We start from the raw sequence: 14,198 nt of genomic DNA on the forward strand, positions 1-14,198 counted from the left end.
GACTTGACGAGAAGCAAATTTAAGCCAATAGGCGACTTGAAGGTGGGGTTATCCCGCCCTTAGGCCGAAAGGGCCAATAGGAAGCCCAGGCGGCGCGTTTGAAAGTGAGGCCAAAGAGGGTGGGAGCGCGTGCTGCTGGGAGTTGTTTGGAGGTTGGCGGCGCGGGGCTGACGGTCTTCAGGGGGAGCGGTCATGTCGCACAAACAAATTTACTATTCGGACAAATACGACGACGAGGAGTTCGAGTACCGGTTAGTGCCGGCGCGGGGGCCATAAGGAGGTCGTAAGCTTTGACAAGTGAGGGCACGAGGAGTTAGTAACCAAGACTAAAGAGACAGACTCGGCGCATGCGCAGCAGGTTAACGGGACAGGGGTAATCGTTGCGAGCGTAGATCGCATGCGCAGAGTAGTAGTAGGCGATTGTAAAAGTATTGCGAATTTGGAGCAAGCCCTCTTGGGGGAGGTGTAAGTGGGAGTGGTCAGAGTGTTAGCCTGCTGACCACCTTCACACTTGGGGTCCCTGGTTCTTTCTAAACTTATTGAGCAGGTTGAACTTGCCTACTTGAGACTGTATCACGGCAACACCATGGAGTCACATTGGCAACTGGGAAAATGCAGAGGCGGAGCTCGAATGTTCCTCATGTCTTAAATGCAAGGCGAGTTATAGAGCCTGAGAGTCGCTCCTTAACTCACGGAAAAGGGGCATGGTTGTCTGCTTGTTTTTGGAAGAGGGCTTCGAGGCACTGGAAAGTACAATAATAAAACTGGCCAGGAACATTGAGAAAAGACTTCACGTGGATCTAATGGATACCCTTCAAATGTCTGAAGGGGATTTATTTAGGAAACAAATTACTGTTTATAGGTTTCAGGTGTTATACTAAAGTGCAAGGGTAGGTATGGTCCCTGCTTTCAGCAAGCCTAAAAAAATCTGTGGAAATAGTGACAGACTAAAGAAAGAAGGTAATAATTGGTATGATATAGATAGATATATACAGGTTGTGATGGGAGCACTTAGGACTTGCCAAGGATTGTAACGAAAGGGATCCCTACAGAGTCTGCATTTGATAAATCCTAAATTCATAATTCTAGATTGGAGAATTAGGGAAGACAAGGGATTCTACAAATGTTGGCATTCCACTAATTGTATTAAGTGTAACACTTAAGACAACTTCCATGTTTGTATCTGTCTATTCAACTGAAGACCATAAAGTGGAATCTTGCTTGTGTTTCTTCTCCAGCCCAGCACAGGGCTCTAGGCGCCATGGAGAATACATTGCGTGCTAACATACATTAATCATCTTTATGTCGGGTCCGCTGGGAAAGACCCCAGGTTCTGCTTGGATCCAGTTAACTTTCGTTCCCACAGCTGTTTTCCTTTACAACTGAACGAGCTAACTAAAACTATGCTTATAACACATTGCAGGGCTAGGAAGGAAGTCACTAGTTTAATCCTCTGGAAGGTTTGGCGGTGGTGTTTAGGTTTAAGGAAGTCTTTGGTTTTTTCTGGGGGTTTTTTTTTGTTTGTTTTGTTTTGTTTTTTGTCTAATTAGGTATTGAAGCCAGTCTTTGTGCCAGGGGCTTGTTGGAATTTAAATTATTTTTAGACATTTAAACTGGAATTACATTTCTGTTGGGGGAAAAAATGTGTTACTAGTATGGTTTCATTGAGCACGATGACGTCTACCTAGGTTAGCCCAATTCAAATCAGAGTAATAATTTCTTGGCCATGAAAGGACAGTTCGCTCAGTTAGGAAAGCATGGAGTTTCCCCAAGGAAGTCTCCTGGCACATCCCTTCAGAGTTAGGAAAATGAAATTGAGAGTAGATTTTAAAGACTAAGACATTGACATTATGTCATCCTTTGTGATGGCTTTTCCACACAGCACCCCATAAGAGACCTCTCTTCTCCACAAAAATCACTTCTCTCCCTTACCAGCCCTGCTCAAAGTCACCTTTAATTATTAACACCATGTGTGCTGTGGGGCCCCCATTATATTGTTTTGGGAGAATCAACTAGAAGACTAAGCTCCAGGAAGGCAGAGGCAATGTATCAACAGTGCCTGGAATTTAGGTGCCCATTCACTTGAATTATTCATTAATTTGTACTGTTTAATTTACTTCCTTGAGGATCTACATATGTTGGTCTTTATTTCTAACTGCCTCTACCGCAAAATAAGATTATTAAACTCCCTGCCAACAGAAACTGGTTCCTCTTGTGTGTGTCAGCTTTGTATGCAGGTCCTTGTCTAACAGACTGCCCACTAGTAACACAAGTCCCTTTCTTCCCATGTTTCTGTTACAGGCATGTCATGTTGCCCAAGGACATAGCCAAGCTGGTCCCTAAAACCCATTTGATGTCTGAGTCCGAATGGAGGAATCTTGGTGTTCAGCAGAGTCAGGGATGGGTCCATTATATGATCCATGAACCAGGTCAGTGCCGAGGCGGAAAGAGCCGTGTGGGGCTGCCTCACTGAGGGAACGATAGATCATGTAGCCCAAAGAAACAAGGTGGGGGTGAGAGTGGTTTGCTGTTTATTTGTTTTTACCCCACCAGTCATCTAAAAAACTAGAGTGGCCAAAAATAAGAGTAAAGTATCCGGGACGTTCAGAGTCAAACTGTCACTGAGAAACGTCCTTTAATATCTAATTCACTCAGAGGGTACTCTCTTTTTAAGGCCATGTCTATCCTGGGAGAGGTTATGGCTCCTACTTCATTCCCCATCAGAAAGAGAATTCTTGGGTGTGTTCCAAATAAGCCAAGAAGCCCTGGCTGGTGTGGCTCATTGGACTGCGTGCTGGCCTGGGAACCAAAAGATCACTGATTTGATTCACAGTCAGGGCACACGCCTGGTGTGCAGGCCAGGTCCCCGGTTGGTTAGGGATGTGCGAGAGGCAACTGATAGGTGTATCTCTTGCACATTGATATTTCTCTCCCTCTCTCTTCTTTCTCCCTCCCTCCCCCTCTCTCTAAAAATCTTGTAAGAACCACATAAGCCAAAGAAAGTATACTTCCCGATGAGTCATCAAGCTGCCAGGCAAAACTAATAAAGCCCCCTGCCACCCCCTACTCCAACCCTTGCTTCACAAACATAGCAGAAGAACTCATTAACAATTCTATACTTGGCAGATAAGTCAGTCCTATGCAGTCTGCTTTAGCGTATGCTTAAATCTTAATTTAGTTGCTAAGATCTGAGTGGGTGATAGCTGGGAAATGGGAGTAGGGTACCCTATAGATTGTGCATAGAATGGTGTGAGTTTGTCTCTTAGGTTTCACTCACTCTTTCAGAGCCTCACATCTTGCTGTTCCGGCGGCCACTGCCCAAGAAGCCAAAGAAATGAAGCTGAGGAACCACCTTTCAGCCTCAAGCTTTACACAATTGTCCTCACTTGCTAACATCTTTCTGATAACATTATTGTGTTGCCTTCTTGTTTCTCACTTTGATATTTAAAGGATGTTTAAAATACACTGTTTGATGTGCTGGTGACTGCTTTGCTTCTTGAGCAGAGCCAACAGCACCACGACCCAGCCAGGGGAGTGCTCTTTGGGCTGCAGCCTCTGCTGAGTATGACCCCAGAGATGTGGGAGCTCTGTATCCAGCAGAACGCACTTGGCAGATGGAGGGAGCATCTGAGAATAAGACCATGGCTTTTACAGGGATTGTGTAAACTTGCTGTTTGTTTTTTTCCTGCCAGGTGTTGTATGTGTGGTGATTTATGTTTCAATGTATTGGAAACTTTCCATTTTATTCAAGAAATCTGTTTCATGTTAAAAGCCTTGATTAAAGAGGAAGTTTTTTATAATCTGATTCTCTGCTTGTAAAGGCTTTCCCCTCTCAGGGTGAGCATCACATTCAGTATCATGGTTCTAATTATATGCCCTTCAGTAGCAAAAGCCCAGCTCTTTGCTGATAATGAGGTTTATTTCAACATTCAGGTAACTGGTTTTTAATCTAATCTTAAAAGCAGACATGCTGTAAAACATCTACTAACATATATTTTGATCAAACTACTGGCCAAAGGTAGGCAAAGATGGAGGTTAAATAGGGCTAACATCATCTCATCAAAACAAGTTAACTGTTTCCTACAGTCAGGGATGCTGTCTTTAACATAGTCCTGATATTTGAAGGGCACATGAGGATAAAGCGGCGGAGGCTATCAGCCAGAGGCTGCTACTGTTCTCCACTTCCTGCCAGGCCTAGGGCCTGGGCAGATGCATGCCCTATTCACCGTGCACATTGTTTGGGGGTTGTTTTCAGTGGTTCTCACTTTGGCTGAGCAATGGAACCACCTGGGGGGCTTTAAAAGTACTGATTCATAAATCATTCCTAGAAGCATTGACTTAATTGGCCTGGATGTGGGCATTTCAGGCATTCATATGCAGGTAGTTACAGCACTAATTTTTGAGAGAACAGGTGTAAACTGTAGCTGTTCAAGAAACATTTCACCAAATCATAGTTTACCCTCTACTTCAAAAAACAGTAATATTGGCCCTGGCCAGGTAGCTAAGTTAGTTAGAGCATCATCCCAATAGGCCGAGGTGGCAGGTTTGATTCCTGGTCAGGGCACATAGAAAAATCAACCAATGAATGCTTAAATAAATGGAACAACAAATTGATGTTTCCTCTCTGTAAAATAAAAAAAAAACTTTAATAAAAAGATAACTGGTAGTAAGGGAGATTCATCTACCACCTTTTATCTGTCTTCCATCCATTTATTCCAAGAGCCATAGTTCAGCTGTGGTTCCTGGCCTGAAAGCATCAACATCCTCCGGAAACTCATTAGGAATGCACATTCTTGGGCCTTGGCTGGCGTGGCTCAGTGGACTGAGCACCGGCCTGCGAACCAAAATGTCATGGGTTCAATTCCCAGTAAGTGCACATGCCTGGGTTGTGGGCAGGGTCCCCAGTGGGGCGAGCACTAGAGGCAACCACACATTGAAGTTTCTCTCCCTCTCCCTTCCCTCCTCTAAAAGATAAATTTTTTTAAAAAGATAATAGAGCACATGGCTTATGTAATGATGCAGGTAGGACTAAATAAAGTCCTTTCATTTGGAAAAACTGTGCTTATTACTTGAGAAAGAATTATCTAAACACCTGGCTCTACCATTCACTTTGCGGTGGTTGTGTGCCCTCCCTTCACATTTCGGAGCCTGTTGCCTGTCCGTAAAACATGCATCGTATCTACCTTAGAGGTTTTTTAGGAAAGTCGGATGAGGCCAGGCGTAGTTCAGCAGTCCTTCCAGTGATGAATGGGTTTTAAATCTTTGCTACAGAAAACAAAGTCCACGGACCAGTAGCATTAGCATGACTTGCGAGTTTGTTAAATGCCGTTCTCAGACTCCACCCAAGGTCCCCAGATGATTGCTATGAAGATTAAGGTTTGGGAAGCACTTTCAGACCAAAGGCAACTGCAATGAGAATAAGTTAGTAGAGCGGTCCAAAGTGGACATATGGCACTCCCTAGGCGCTGCCGTCACTGTACCCGCAAGAGTAGTCACTGGGAGAGGTGATATTTAAACCAAGCATTATCTGGGGCAAGGTGGGGCAAGGGTTTTCCTTGTCAAAAAAGTTTAATTAGCTTTATCATTTAAAACAGAGACAGCCCTGGCTGGTGTGGCTCAGTGGGTTGAGCGCTGGCTGCGAACCAAAGGGTATCCAGTTCCATTCCCCATCTAGGGCACATGCCTGGCTTGCGGGCCAGGTCCCAGGTCCCCAGTATGGGGCGCGCGTGAGGCAACCACATTGATAGATCTATCCCTCTCTCCTCTTCCCCTCTCTCTAAAAATGAATAAATCTTTTTTAAAAAGTTTTTTAAGAGACAAATGAAAGTTGTACACACTAAAAGCTCACCTTCAGAACCTACCTGCCCTACAGGAAACGCTGACATTTCCTGCCGTCTCTCTGCTACAGTATAAAATCCCTTCTGACACCAATAGCAGCCCCTGACCCTTTAGCCTAGAGTTATGGTTAATGAAAACAGCCATGGAGACAAGAATCTGAATATATAACGAAGGTTAGAGTCAAGTTTTCATTTCCAGCAGCAGATAGGAGCACCCACAAATCCTTAAAGCACCTCACTGCTCCTTTCGCGCGCCAGACCTCCCGCCACCGCACTCCCTTGCACACCCTAGTCTCCTCCAAGTCCAACCACCTCCCCACCCCCAGCCTGGAGCCCCGCCTCCACACTTCCGGTTGAGAAGTGACAACGTGACTGTCGCTAATAACAACCCAGCACTGCTCCCGCCCTCTGACTAAGGCACGCGAGCGACAGTCGACTTCACCAATGGAACTGTGGAGGTAGTCTGAGCGACAGCTAAAACGACCAATTAGTATGAGGTAAATGTGGGTGTAAGGCGGGTCTGTGAGTATGGAAGCTGCCCTGGGACAGAAGGAAAGGAGAGAGGTAAAGACCTGGTGAAGGGGCAGAGCAGGTGAGAACCTGAGACAACTGGTAGTCGGAAGAGTGGTGGGAAGAGACGGGATTCCGGGCTAGCAAGGGTGCTGCCTTCTGCAGCAGAAGAAGGTGGCTGAGTTCTGATCGGGGTGGAGGAAGGGAACGCATTTAGAGAGGACAAGCCCCCGGAGCAGGTAGACATTTAAAGGGACAGGTGCCCCAAAGAGAAGAGACATTTAAAGATGCTGGTGCCCAAGATAGAGCAGACCCATGTAACCGAGCTCGGCAGACACAAGACCTTAAAAGTGGTAGCATCTTAGAAGAGCAGGACATTTTAATAAGACTAGAGCCAAGCTCAGAAAATGTTTAAAGAGGCATGGGCTGGGATTTGAGAACACTTTTATTAAAGAGGCAGGGATAAAGGAGTTAGTTGTCAAGGACCTGGTGAGGAAGACCATGCACTCCTGCTCCTCCCCCATTGTCCTTTCTGGCTCCTCCAGGTTCCCTCGACCCCGGACCCCCTGTTCCCAGGCTATGGCCCCAAGTGCCCTTTAGATCTGGCGGGACTCCCGTGCTTACGACCCCTATTTGGGGGTCTGGGTGGCTACTGGAGGGCCTTGCAGAGGGGAAGAGAAGGCAGAACCATGGCATCTAGGGCCTCTGAACCTCCCCCAGGGCGCAGCGTGACGGCGGGCATTATCATCGTTGGAGATGAGATCCTCAAGGTGTGTCTGGGACAGAAGAGGGGGGAGGAGGGTTCTTCTGCCTTTAAGAGTCTGCTTCACGTTGTGTTCAAAGAGGGTGAACCAGGGTGTGGGCCCTCTTGCTGCAGTAGGATCCTGGAGTGAGTTCAATATGGTGGAGGAGAAGTGGCCCTCATCTTTTCCATTACTCTGTTGGAAAATTTATAGCAAAGTCCCCACAATTTGCCAGGGTGGAGGAGGGGCTTTACAGAAACGACAAGGAGTCCAGTGAAGGAGGTACAGGTGCATGCATTATTTAAGCATTAAATCCAACCTATTGAGGAAATGACCCAAGGCACTCAGCAGAGTGCATAAGTGAGATAGAAGGAAAGTACTAGAAGGGAGAAAACCCCTCTGAATGATCCGGAAGTCATGGTGGACATCAGGTTTGTACTTGTGACAGTGACCCCTATGTTTTGAGTGCTTACTAAGGCCTGTCAGTGGTTCATCACATCACATATGTGATTTTACTAATCCTCACAACAACCCCATGACATTGGTACTTTCGTTATAAATCTTAATTAATAGATTATGAGACTAAGGCACAGAGAAGTTGAGAAACCTGATTCTCTCTTACTCCAGAGTAACCACTTAAACCACTAAACTCTGCAGAGCAGTAGCGGAGTTGGGGATGGAAAAGAAGATTGCATACACACCATAGACAGACAGCCTCTAATTTCCTGCAGAAGAATTTGAACTTTATTCTGTATATGGTTGGAAACAACAAATGGCTTTTGAGCCCAAGGGTGATGCAATCACAGTGACACATTAGGAAGGTTATTCAGGAGGCACCAGGCAGAGCACTGTGGCTGGAGGCTGGGAGCCTGGCCAGGGCGCTGTTACAACTATCCAGGTGAAAGGTGCCAAGGACCTACTTGGAGGCAGTAGAGTCAGAGAGAAGAGAGCAGGTGGGGAGACATTTCAGAAGTGGAGTTGACAGCATGAAGGGCCTGAGTGGCTATGGACAGTGTCTGAAGATGCCATTGACAGCCAGGGATAGGGTGAAGATGCCCAATAGGCACTGGAGTCAGAGGACCGAGACTGTCGGGTTGGTGAGAAAGTGGAGGAGTTGTCCACATAGAATTGATAATGGAATTAATAAGCATAGATGAGGTCAAGGTCACTGTACAGAGACGAAGGCCCAAGGTATATCATCCTTGACTCCGTTCACATGGATCTTCCCACTCTTGTGCTCCATCTAGAATTCTTGGCAGCCTGAGGGGGTATCCCCCAGAGGCAGAGTGCCCCATTATCAGGCAAATGCAACTTTCTTTCTTTTTTTTTTTTAAGATTTTATTTATTGACTTTTAGAGAGAGGGGAAGGGAGGGAGAAAAAGAGGGAGAGAACATCATTGCCTCTCACATGCCCCCAACCAGGAACCTGGCCTGCAACCCAGGCACGTGCCCCAGGAATCGAACCAGCAACCTTTTGATTTTTGACATGATGGCCAACCCACTGAGCCATCCCAGTCAGGGCAGGCAGATGCAACTTCGGTCCCTGCCCCCTGTTCCCCTTATCCCACAGCACTGACACTCTCATCTTCCCTATCTCATGTCTCCCAGGGACACACTCAAGACACCAATACCTACTTCCTGTGCCGGACGCTACGCTCCCTCGGGGTCCAGGTGTGCCGCGTCTCTGTTGTACCTGATGAAGTGGCCGCCATTGCTGCTGAGGTCACCTCTTTTTCCAGCCGCTTCACCCATGTCCTCACAGCAGGGGGCATTGGTCCCACTCATGATGATGTGACCTTTGAGGCAGTAGCACAGGCCTTTGGGGATGAGCTCAAGCCACGCGCTGAGCTGGAAGCAGCCATCAAAGCCCTAGGAAGGGAGGGCTCAGAGAAGTTGTCACTGGTGCCCTCCTCTGCCCGCCTACATTATGGCACAGATCCGCACACCGGCCGCCCCTTCAGATTCCCACTGGTCTCGGTCCGCAATGTCTACCTCTTCCCAGGCATTCCAGAGCTGCTGCCGCGGGTGCTGGAGGGGCTGAAGGGACTGTTTCAAAACACAGCTGTTCAGTTCCACTTGCGAGAGCTGTATGTGGCAGCTGACGAGGCCTCAATTGCCCCCATCCTGACTGAGGCTCAGGCCCACTTTGGACACAGGCTTAGCCTGGGTTCCTACCCTGACTGGAGCAGCAACTACTATAAGGTGAAGCTGACACTGGACTCACAGGAAGAAGCGCCCCTGGAGGAATGCGTGGCCTACCTGACCGCCCGTCTGCCTCAGGGGTCACTGGTCCCCTACATACCCAACGCCATGGAGCAGGCCAGTGAGGCTGTATACAAACTTTCCAAGTCAGGTAGGGGCCTCCTGGGAGAGGGGCAGATGCATCATACCACAGTTCTCAGGAATGTGGAAATGAGGGGATATCCCCCAGAGAGCAGAGTGCCCCATTATCAGGCAGATGCAACTTTCTTTCTTTTTGGTGGGGGATGGTGGGAGGCTGGCTTGCTTGCTTGCTTTCTTCCTCCCTCCCTCCCTCCCTCCCTTCCTTTCTGGAGGCTTCCCAAAAATCCAGGAGAAGGTAGAGGATAGCTAAGTTGATTCATTCATTCTTCCAACAAATGTTGATTGAGTACCCCCTTTCACCAGCACTGTACTGGGGGTACTCCTTGGGGGAGGTAGCTCAACAGGGCAGATGTATGCCCTACTCGATGGACCAGTAGTTTAACAGGAAAGGTAGGCATTAAGCAGGTAATCATGTGTGAGGTGTCAGCCAGAGATCAGCCTTTGACTGCAGTCAGAGAGGGCTTCTCTGGGCAAGTGACATATAAGCTGTGTGATAAGGAAGATTTGGCCACACCAGGAGAGGACATAGAAGGAATTAACAGGAATTTTAAGGGATGGAAGGAAACCAGGACCCCAGAGGGGAGACACTGAGATGCGGTGTGGCTGAATGGCCGGCAGGGAGCAGACTCTGCAGGCCTAGTAGGCAACATGAAGGAATCTGGACTTTATCCTAGGAACACTGTGAAGATACTGAAGGGTTTTAAACAAGGGTGTCGTGACCCCACTGCCATATGTGCTGTCTGATGGTCTCTTCGCTACCTGTCTGGTAGGGTCTTCTCTGGGGCAAAAGGTAGCAGGTGCCCTGCAGACCATTGAGACTGCGCTGGCTCGGTACAGCCTCACCCAGCTCTGTGTGGGCTTCAATGGGGGCAAGGACTGCACTGCCCTCCTGCACCTCTTCCACGCAGCTGTGCAGAGGTGAGCCTGTCCCCTGGAAGCAAGAGCCCAGAGATACCAGGACACCTGATCTTCCCCATTGTCTATTTCCCCATCTTAGGAAGCAGGGGGGAGAGGGGGTGTCTGGGTAGGGTTTGGGAGGGAGGTAGCCACAGTGACCTCTCGGTTCCATTCCCCCTCCATATTTATTGAGCATCTGACACATGCCTGGCCCTGGGTGTGGACATGCAAGCCACCATCCTGGACCACAGGGAGGTCCTGGTCCTGTGGAGGGGATACTTACCTACTTGAAATGGATGTGTGCTGTAGATTTGAGAGGTGAAAGATCAGAGCAGGCTTCCCAGAGGAAGTAGGTTCTGATAGATAGGAAAGACAGGAAAGGGAATGAGGGGAAAGCGTGCATCCCAGGGGCCACGGAGAACAGCACAAGCTCTCTGGGGAGCACTTCCCTGCCCGTGTTGGCAAGCATGTGGTTTCTCCCCACTCCCAGGAAGCACCCTGACACTCAAGAACCCCTCCAGATCCTATATATCCGTGGCATCTCCCCTTTCCCCGAGCTGGAGCAGTTTCTACAGGACACTATCAAAAGGTACTGGGGGCCTGGCGGCCTGGGCTCCAAGATGGGCTTTACAGATCCCATTTGTTACCCTCAGCCCTCTTCCTTCCTCAGGTACAATCTGCAGGTGCTGGAGGCTGAGGGCAACATGAAGCAGGCTCTGCTCCAGGTGCAGGCACAGCACCCCCAGCTGGAGGCCACCCTGATGGGCACCCGCCGCACTGACCCCTACTCCTGCAGCCTCTGCCCCTTCAGCCCCACCGACCCAGGCTGGCCCTCGTTCATGCGCATCAACCCACTGCTGGTAATGCAGAATAGCACTCACTGCCCCAAGTCTCATGTCCCCTGTCAGTCATTTCACCCTGGCGCTCTGAGCTGAGGACATTGGAGCCTGAGGCATGGACGTGGGGGCCTCATCATCTAAGGAAGGCTGTACTGTTTGTTCATTCAGCCTTTTGACCAGTATTTATTGAGCTCTGATTCAATGGCGGGCACTGTGCTTTCTATTGTGGACAGAACAGTGACTTAGACCTGTGCTGTCCAATATAGTAGCCATTAGCCATTTATTTACACTCAAATTATAATTAAAATGAAATGCAAAAGACTAAAAAACCCCACTGAATTGTATATATGAAAAGGATGAATTTTGATGGCATGTGAATTATATTCAATATCTCAATTTTAAACATTAAACACAATTCAAAGTTTAGTTCTTCAGTTGCGCTAGCCGCATTTCAAGTGCCTGCCATGTTAAGACAGCACAGAAAGAGAACATTTTCATCATTGTAGAAAATTCTACTGGCCAGCGCTGGCTTACACAGACACAGCCCCTCCCTGTCCTCCTGGAGCTGACGTGCCAGTGGCGGGTGGGTTGGGGTGGAAAGGGCACAGGATGAAGGTTTCTCTTTCTCACTGCTTGGCCTACGCAGAGCAAGATGTACCACGAATCAGATAGCGGGCCCTCAGAGCAGAAGAGCCCTGAAGGGACCCCTTCCCAGGCAGCAGGGGGTAGAGTGGGAGAGGGCAGTATTTGTGACTCTTCTCTGACTCTGGCCTCCCAGGACTGGACCTACAGAGACATCTGGGACTTTCTACGTCTGCTGTTTGTCCCTTACTGTATCCTGTATGACCAGGGGTAAGGGTGTTGGGAGAGAATGGGTGTGGTGGGAGACGTGTGGTGCTGAGATAGGGAGAGCCAGCCCACCACACACTTGACTTCTACTCTCCTGGCTCCAGCTACACATCACTGGGGAGCCGGGAGAACACAGTGCGGAACCCAGCCCTGAAGTGCCTGGGTCCAGGAGGACAGCCCACCTACCGTCCAGCCTACCTCCTTGAGAATGAAGACGAAGAGCGGAATTCCCGCATGTGACCTCACACTCCTGCCTACTCCAGGAGGAGTGAAGGCTGCCCTGGGTGTAACCTCTCAATAATAAACTGTGCCTCTCCTTTCACATGTCTGCTGCTCCTCCTGTGTCTTCCTGCTCCTAGAGGGATGGGAAAAGCAGAGTGGGCCGTGCCTTGCCCGCTCTGAGCTGGCAGTACTTACTCTGAGGGACTGGAAGGGAGTTTTCATTGGTGATTCTGACTGAATGCCAACCACTGAGGGTACCTGAGGTTCCTAGGCTCAGGCTGGAGGAAGGTAGCTGAGCTGCCCTGGCTGTGGAGGATGAAAGATGGAGTGGCCGGCCAGATCCCCCTCCTTCTAAACCCACCCCTCCTCCATCTCCATCACCGTGCACAGGGGCTGACTCAGCCCACTCTCCTGTCCAGAACCTTCCCTGTGTTAGACCCTGGGGCCTTTGTCCCCATAGTCATGAGGCCTGTGGGGGTGGGAACAGTGTTGATAAAAGGCACCAGCGGCAGCTCCCACACCCTTCCTCAGAGCTGCTGCCCACATGCAGGCCCGGACACAGCCCCTAGCCCAGGCCCTACCCTTCTCCCTTGGAGGGGCCCTGCCAGACGCTGGGCTCCGAGTGCCTGTTGTAAAGATGGGCACCAGGTGGGAGGGCCTGCAGCGCACCCTTAAGGAAGTTGCCTACATCCTCCTCTGCTGCTGGTGTATCAAGGAGCTGCTGGATTGATGGCAGCAGAGAACTGCCTCCCCACCGGTGGCACAGCTGGCATCGCCAGGTGAGCAGAGTAGGGCAAATAGACAGGAAGCATGGCTGCAGCTTCTGTGGAAGAGCCTGCCTCTTAGATTTCTTTTTTTTTTTTTTTTTAGTGTTCAGCCCAAACCCCATCCAGACTCCTGTGGCCAGCTGCGCTTGACCAAGAATGGGCCATAAACAAGTGAAGTTTGGATCCTGCTTGGAGTTGGTGCCACCTGTCAGACCTGCCTCATCTCTGGGCCTCCATTCCCAGCCCCCACCTCTGGTGGGCCTCTGGTGTGCGGGGGCCTTGGCCTGCTGGCCAGAAACCCAGTAAGACTGCAGCAGGACCTAGCACTCCTCCAAGCCTGGCACAGTGAGCCCACCGGCCCAGGTGGTTGACCTTATCATATCCTCTTAGTGCCAGGAATGGGCTGCCCCCTGATATCTCTGAGAATCCCTGAACTATTTATATAATAAATAGGACTTGAGGCAGAAAGTTCTCAGTGTCTAAAGGGGAATCAGAAAAAGTCAGCACTGGAAGAGGGTTGAAGCCAGTGTGCTGACCAGGGAGGGAAGGAGGCTGTCCTGGGTGGAACTGAGACTGAAAGTCAGGTTTCCTGACTCACTGGTGCCTGAGTAGGGAGGGTAGAAAGTCCAGGTTCCTCCCAACTTGTGGGTAGGGAGGAGTCCAACTTAGGTGGGGTCTTTTATGAGGCCCTGTGCATTAGGATGGGAACACAAATAAGAGACCTAGTCTAGCCAGCTCCTGCCTCTGAGGATCTTAGGGAAAGCCCTGGGCTGATGCTAGTCCCCAGCTCATGGAGGGGGTGAGGCCCTGCTCCTCCAGCTCACAGCACTGCAAGTAAAAGGCACCTATGTGGCCACACAAGTCCCTCAGGCTTATCACAGGACACAAACAACCAGAAGGAACAGAATCAACTCTTTACTTCCCCCTGGCAGCCACTAACAATTGTTTTCTTTGAATTACCCCCAGTGGTAGGTACACATGAGCCATTTACACTGTCTTGCGCATGCTTACTCATGCTTACTGACATTGCCACTCACAGCTTCCTACAACCTCAGAGCCAGCCATAGGGCTGGTTCAAAGCATCCCTGCGATCTCTACCCATCATTCCCTGGCCCTGCCTGGGGCTCAGTTGTTGGCCCCCTCTCTCTCCTGGGGTATGGGCCTGGAGATGGTGTATGCACCCTCCCCTCA

The 14,198-nt window shown here is 49.5% G+C and overlaps 3 protein-coding genes across 7 annotated transcripts; all 3 read left to right on the plus strand.

The window, feature by feature from the left end:
- Positions 1-99: 99 nt before the first annotated feature.
- On the plus strand, positions 100-3,805 carry CKS1B (CDC28 protein kinase regulatory subunit 1B). The gene is made up of 3 exons (XM_024570897.3): positions 100-251; positions 2,302-2,429; positions 3,286-3,805. Exons 1-3 carry the CDS (start codon positions 193-195, stop codon positions 3,336-3,338), a joined length of 240 nt encoding a protein of 79 aa, XP_024426665.1. The 5' UTR covers positions 100-192; the 3' UTR covers positions 3,339-3,805.
- Positions 3,806-6,350: 2,545 nt separating this feature from the next.
- On the plus strand, positions 6,351-12,342 carry FLAD1 (flavin adenine dinucleotide synthetase 1). 5 transcript variants are annotated; one of them, XM_045204323.2, is made up of 8 exons: positions 6,351-6,429; positions 6,893-7,117; positions 8,699-9,443; positions 10,204-10,351; positions 10,821-10,919; positions 11,001-11,190; positions 11,948-12,021; positions 12,123-12,342. In XM_045204323.2, the coding sequence occupies exons 2-8, from the start codon at positions 7,037-7,039 to the stop codon at positions 12,256-12,258; spliced, it is 1,473 nt and encodes a 490-aa protein (XP_045060258.1). In that variant the 5' UTR covers positions 6,351-6,429; positions 6,893-7,036; the 3' UTR covers positions 12,259-12,342. The 5 variants fall into 5 exon arrangements, with proteins under 5 accessions (XP_045060258.1, XP_053773914.1, XP_024429402.2 ...); XM_024573634.3 differs by having other exon boundaries at positions 6,380-6,401; XM_053917937.1 differs by lacking the exon at positions 6,351-6,429 and adding an exon at positions 6,500-6,521.
- Positions 12,343-12,591: 249 nt separating this feature from the next.
- Positions 12,592-13,695, plus strand: LENEP (lens epithelial protein). The gene is made up of 2 exons (XM_045204345.2): positions 12,592-13,019; positions 13,111-13,695. The coding sequence occupies exon 1, from the start codon at positions 12,785-12,787 to the stop codon at positions 12,968-12,970; it is 186 nt and encodes a 61-aa protein (XP_045060280.1). The 5' UTR covers positions 12,592-12,784; the 3' UTR covers positions 12,971-13,019; positions 13,111-13,695.
- Positions 13,696-14,198: the final 503 nt, after the last annotated feature.

The sequence above is a fragment of the Desmodus rotundus genome, unplaced genomic scaffold (assembly GCF_022682495.2).
Source record: "Desmodus rotundus isolate HL8 unplaced genomic scaffold, HLdesRot8A.1 manual_scaffold_522, whole genome shotgun sequence".
Classification (NCBI taxonomy): Eukaryota; Metazoa; Chordata; class Mammalia; order Chiroptera; family Phyllostomidae; genus Desmodus; species Desmodus rotundus.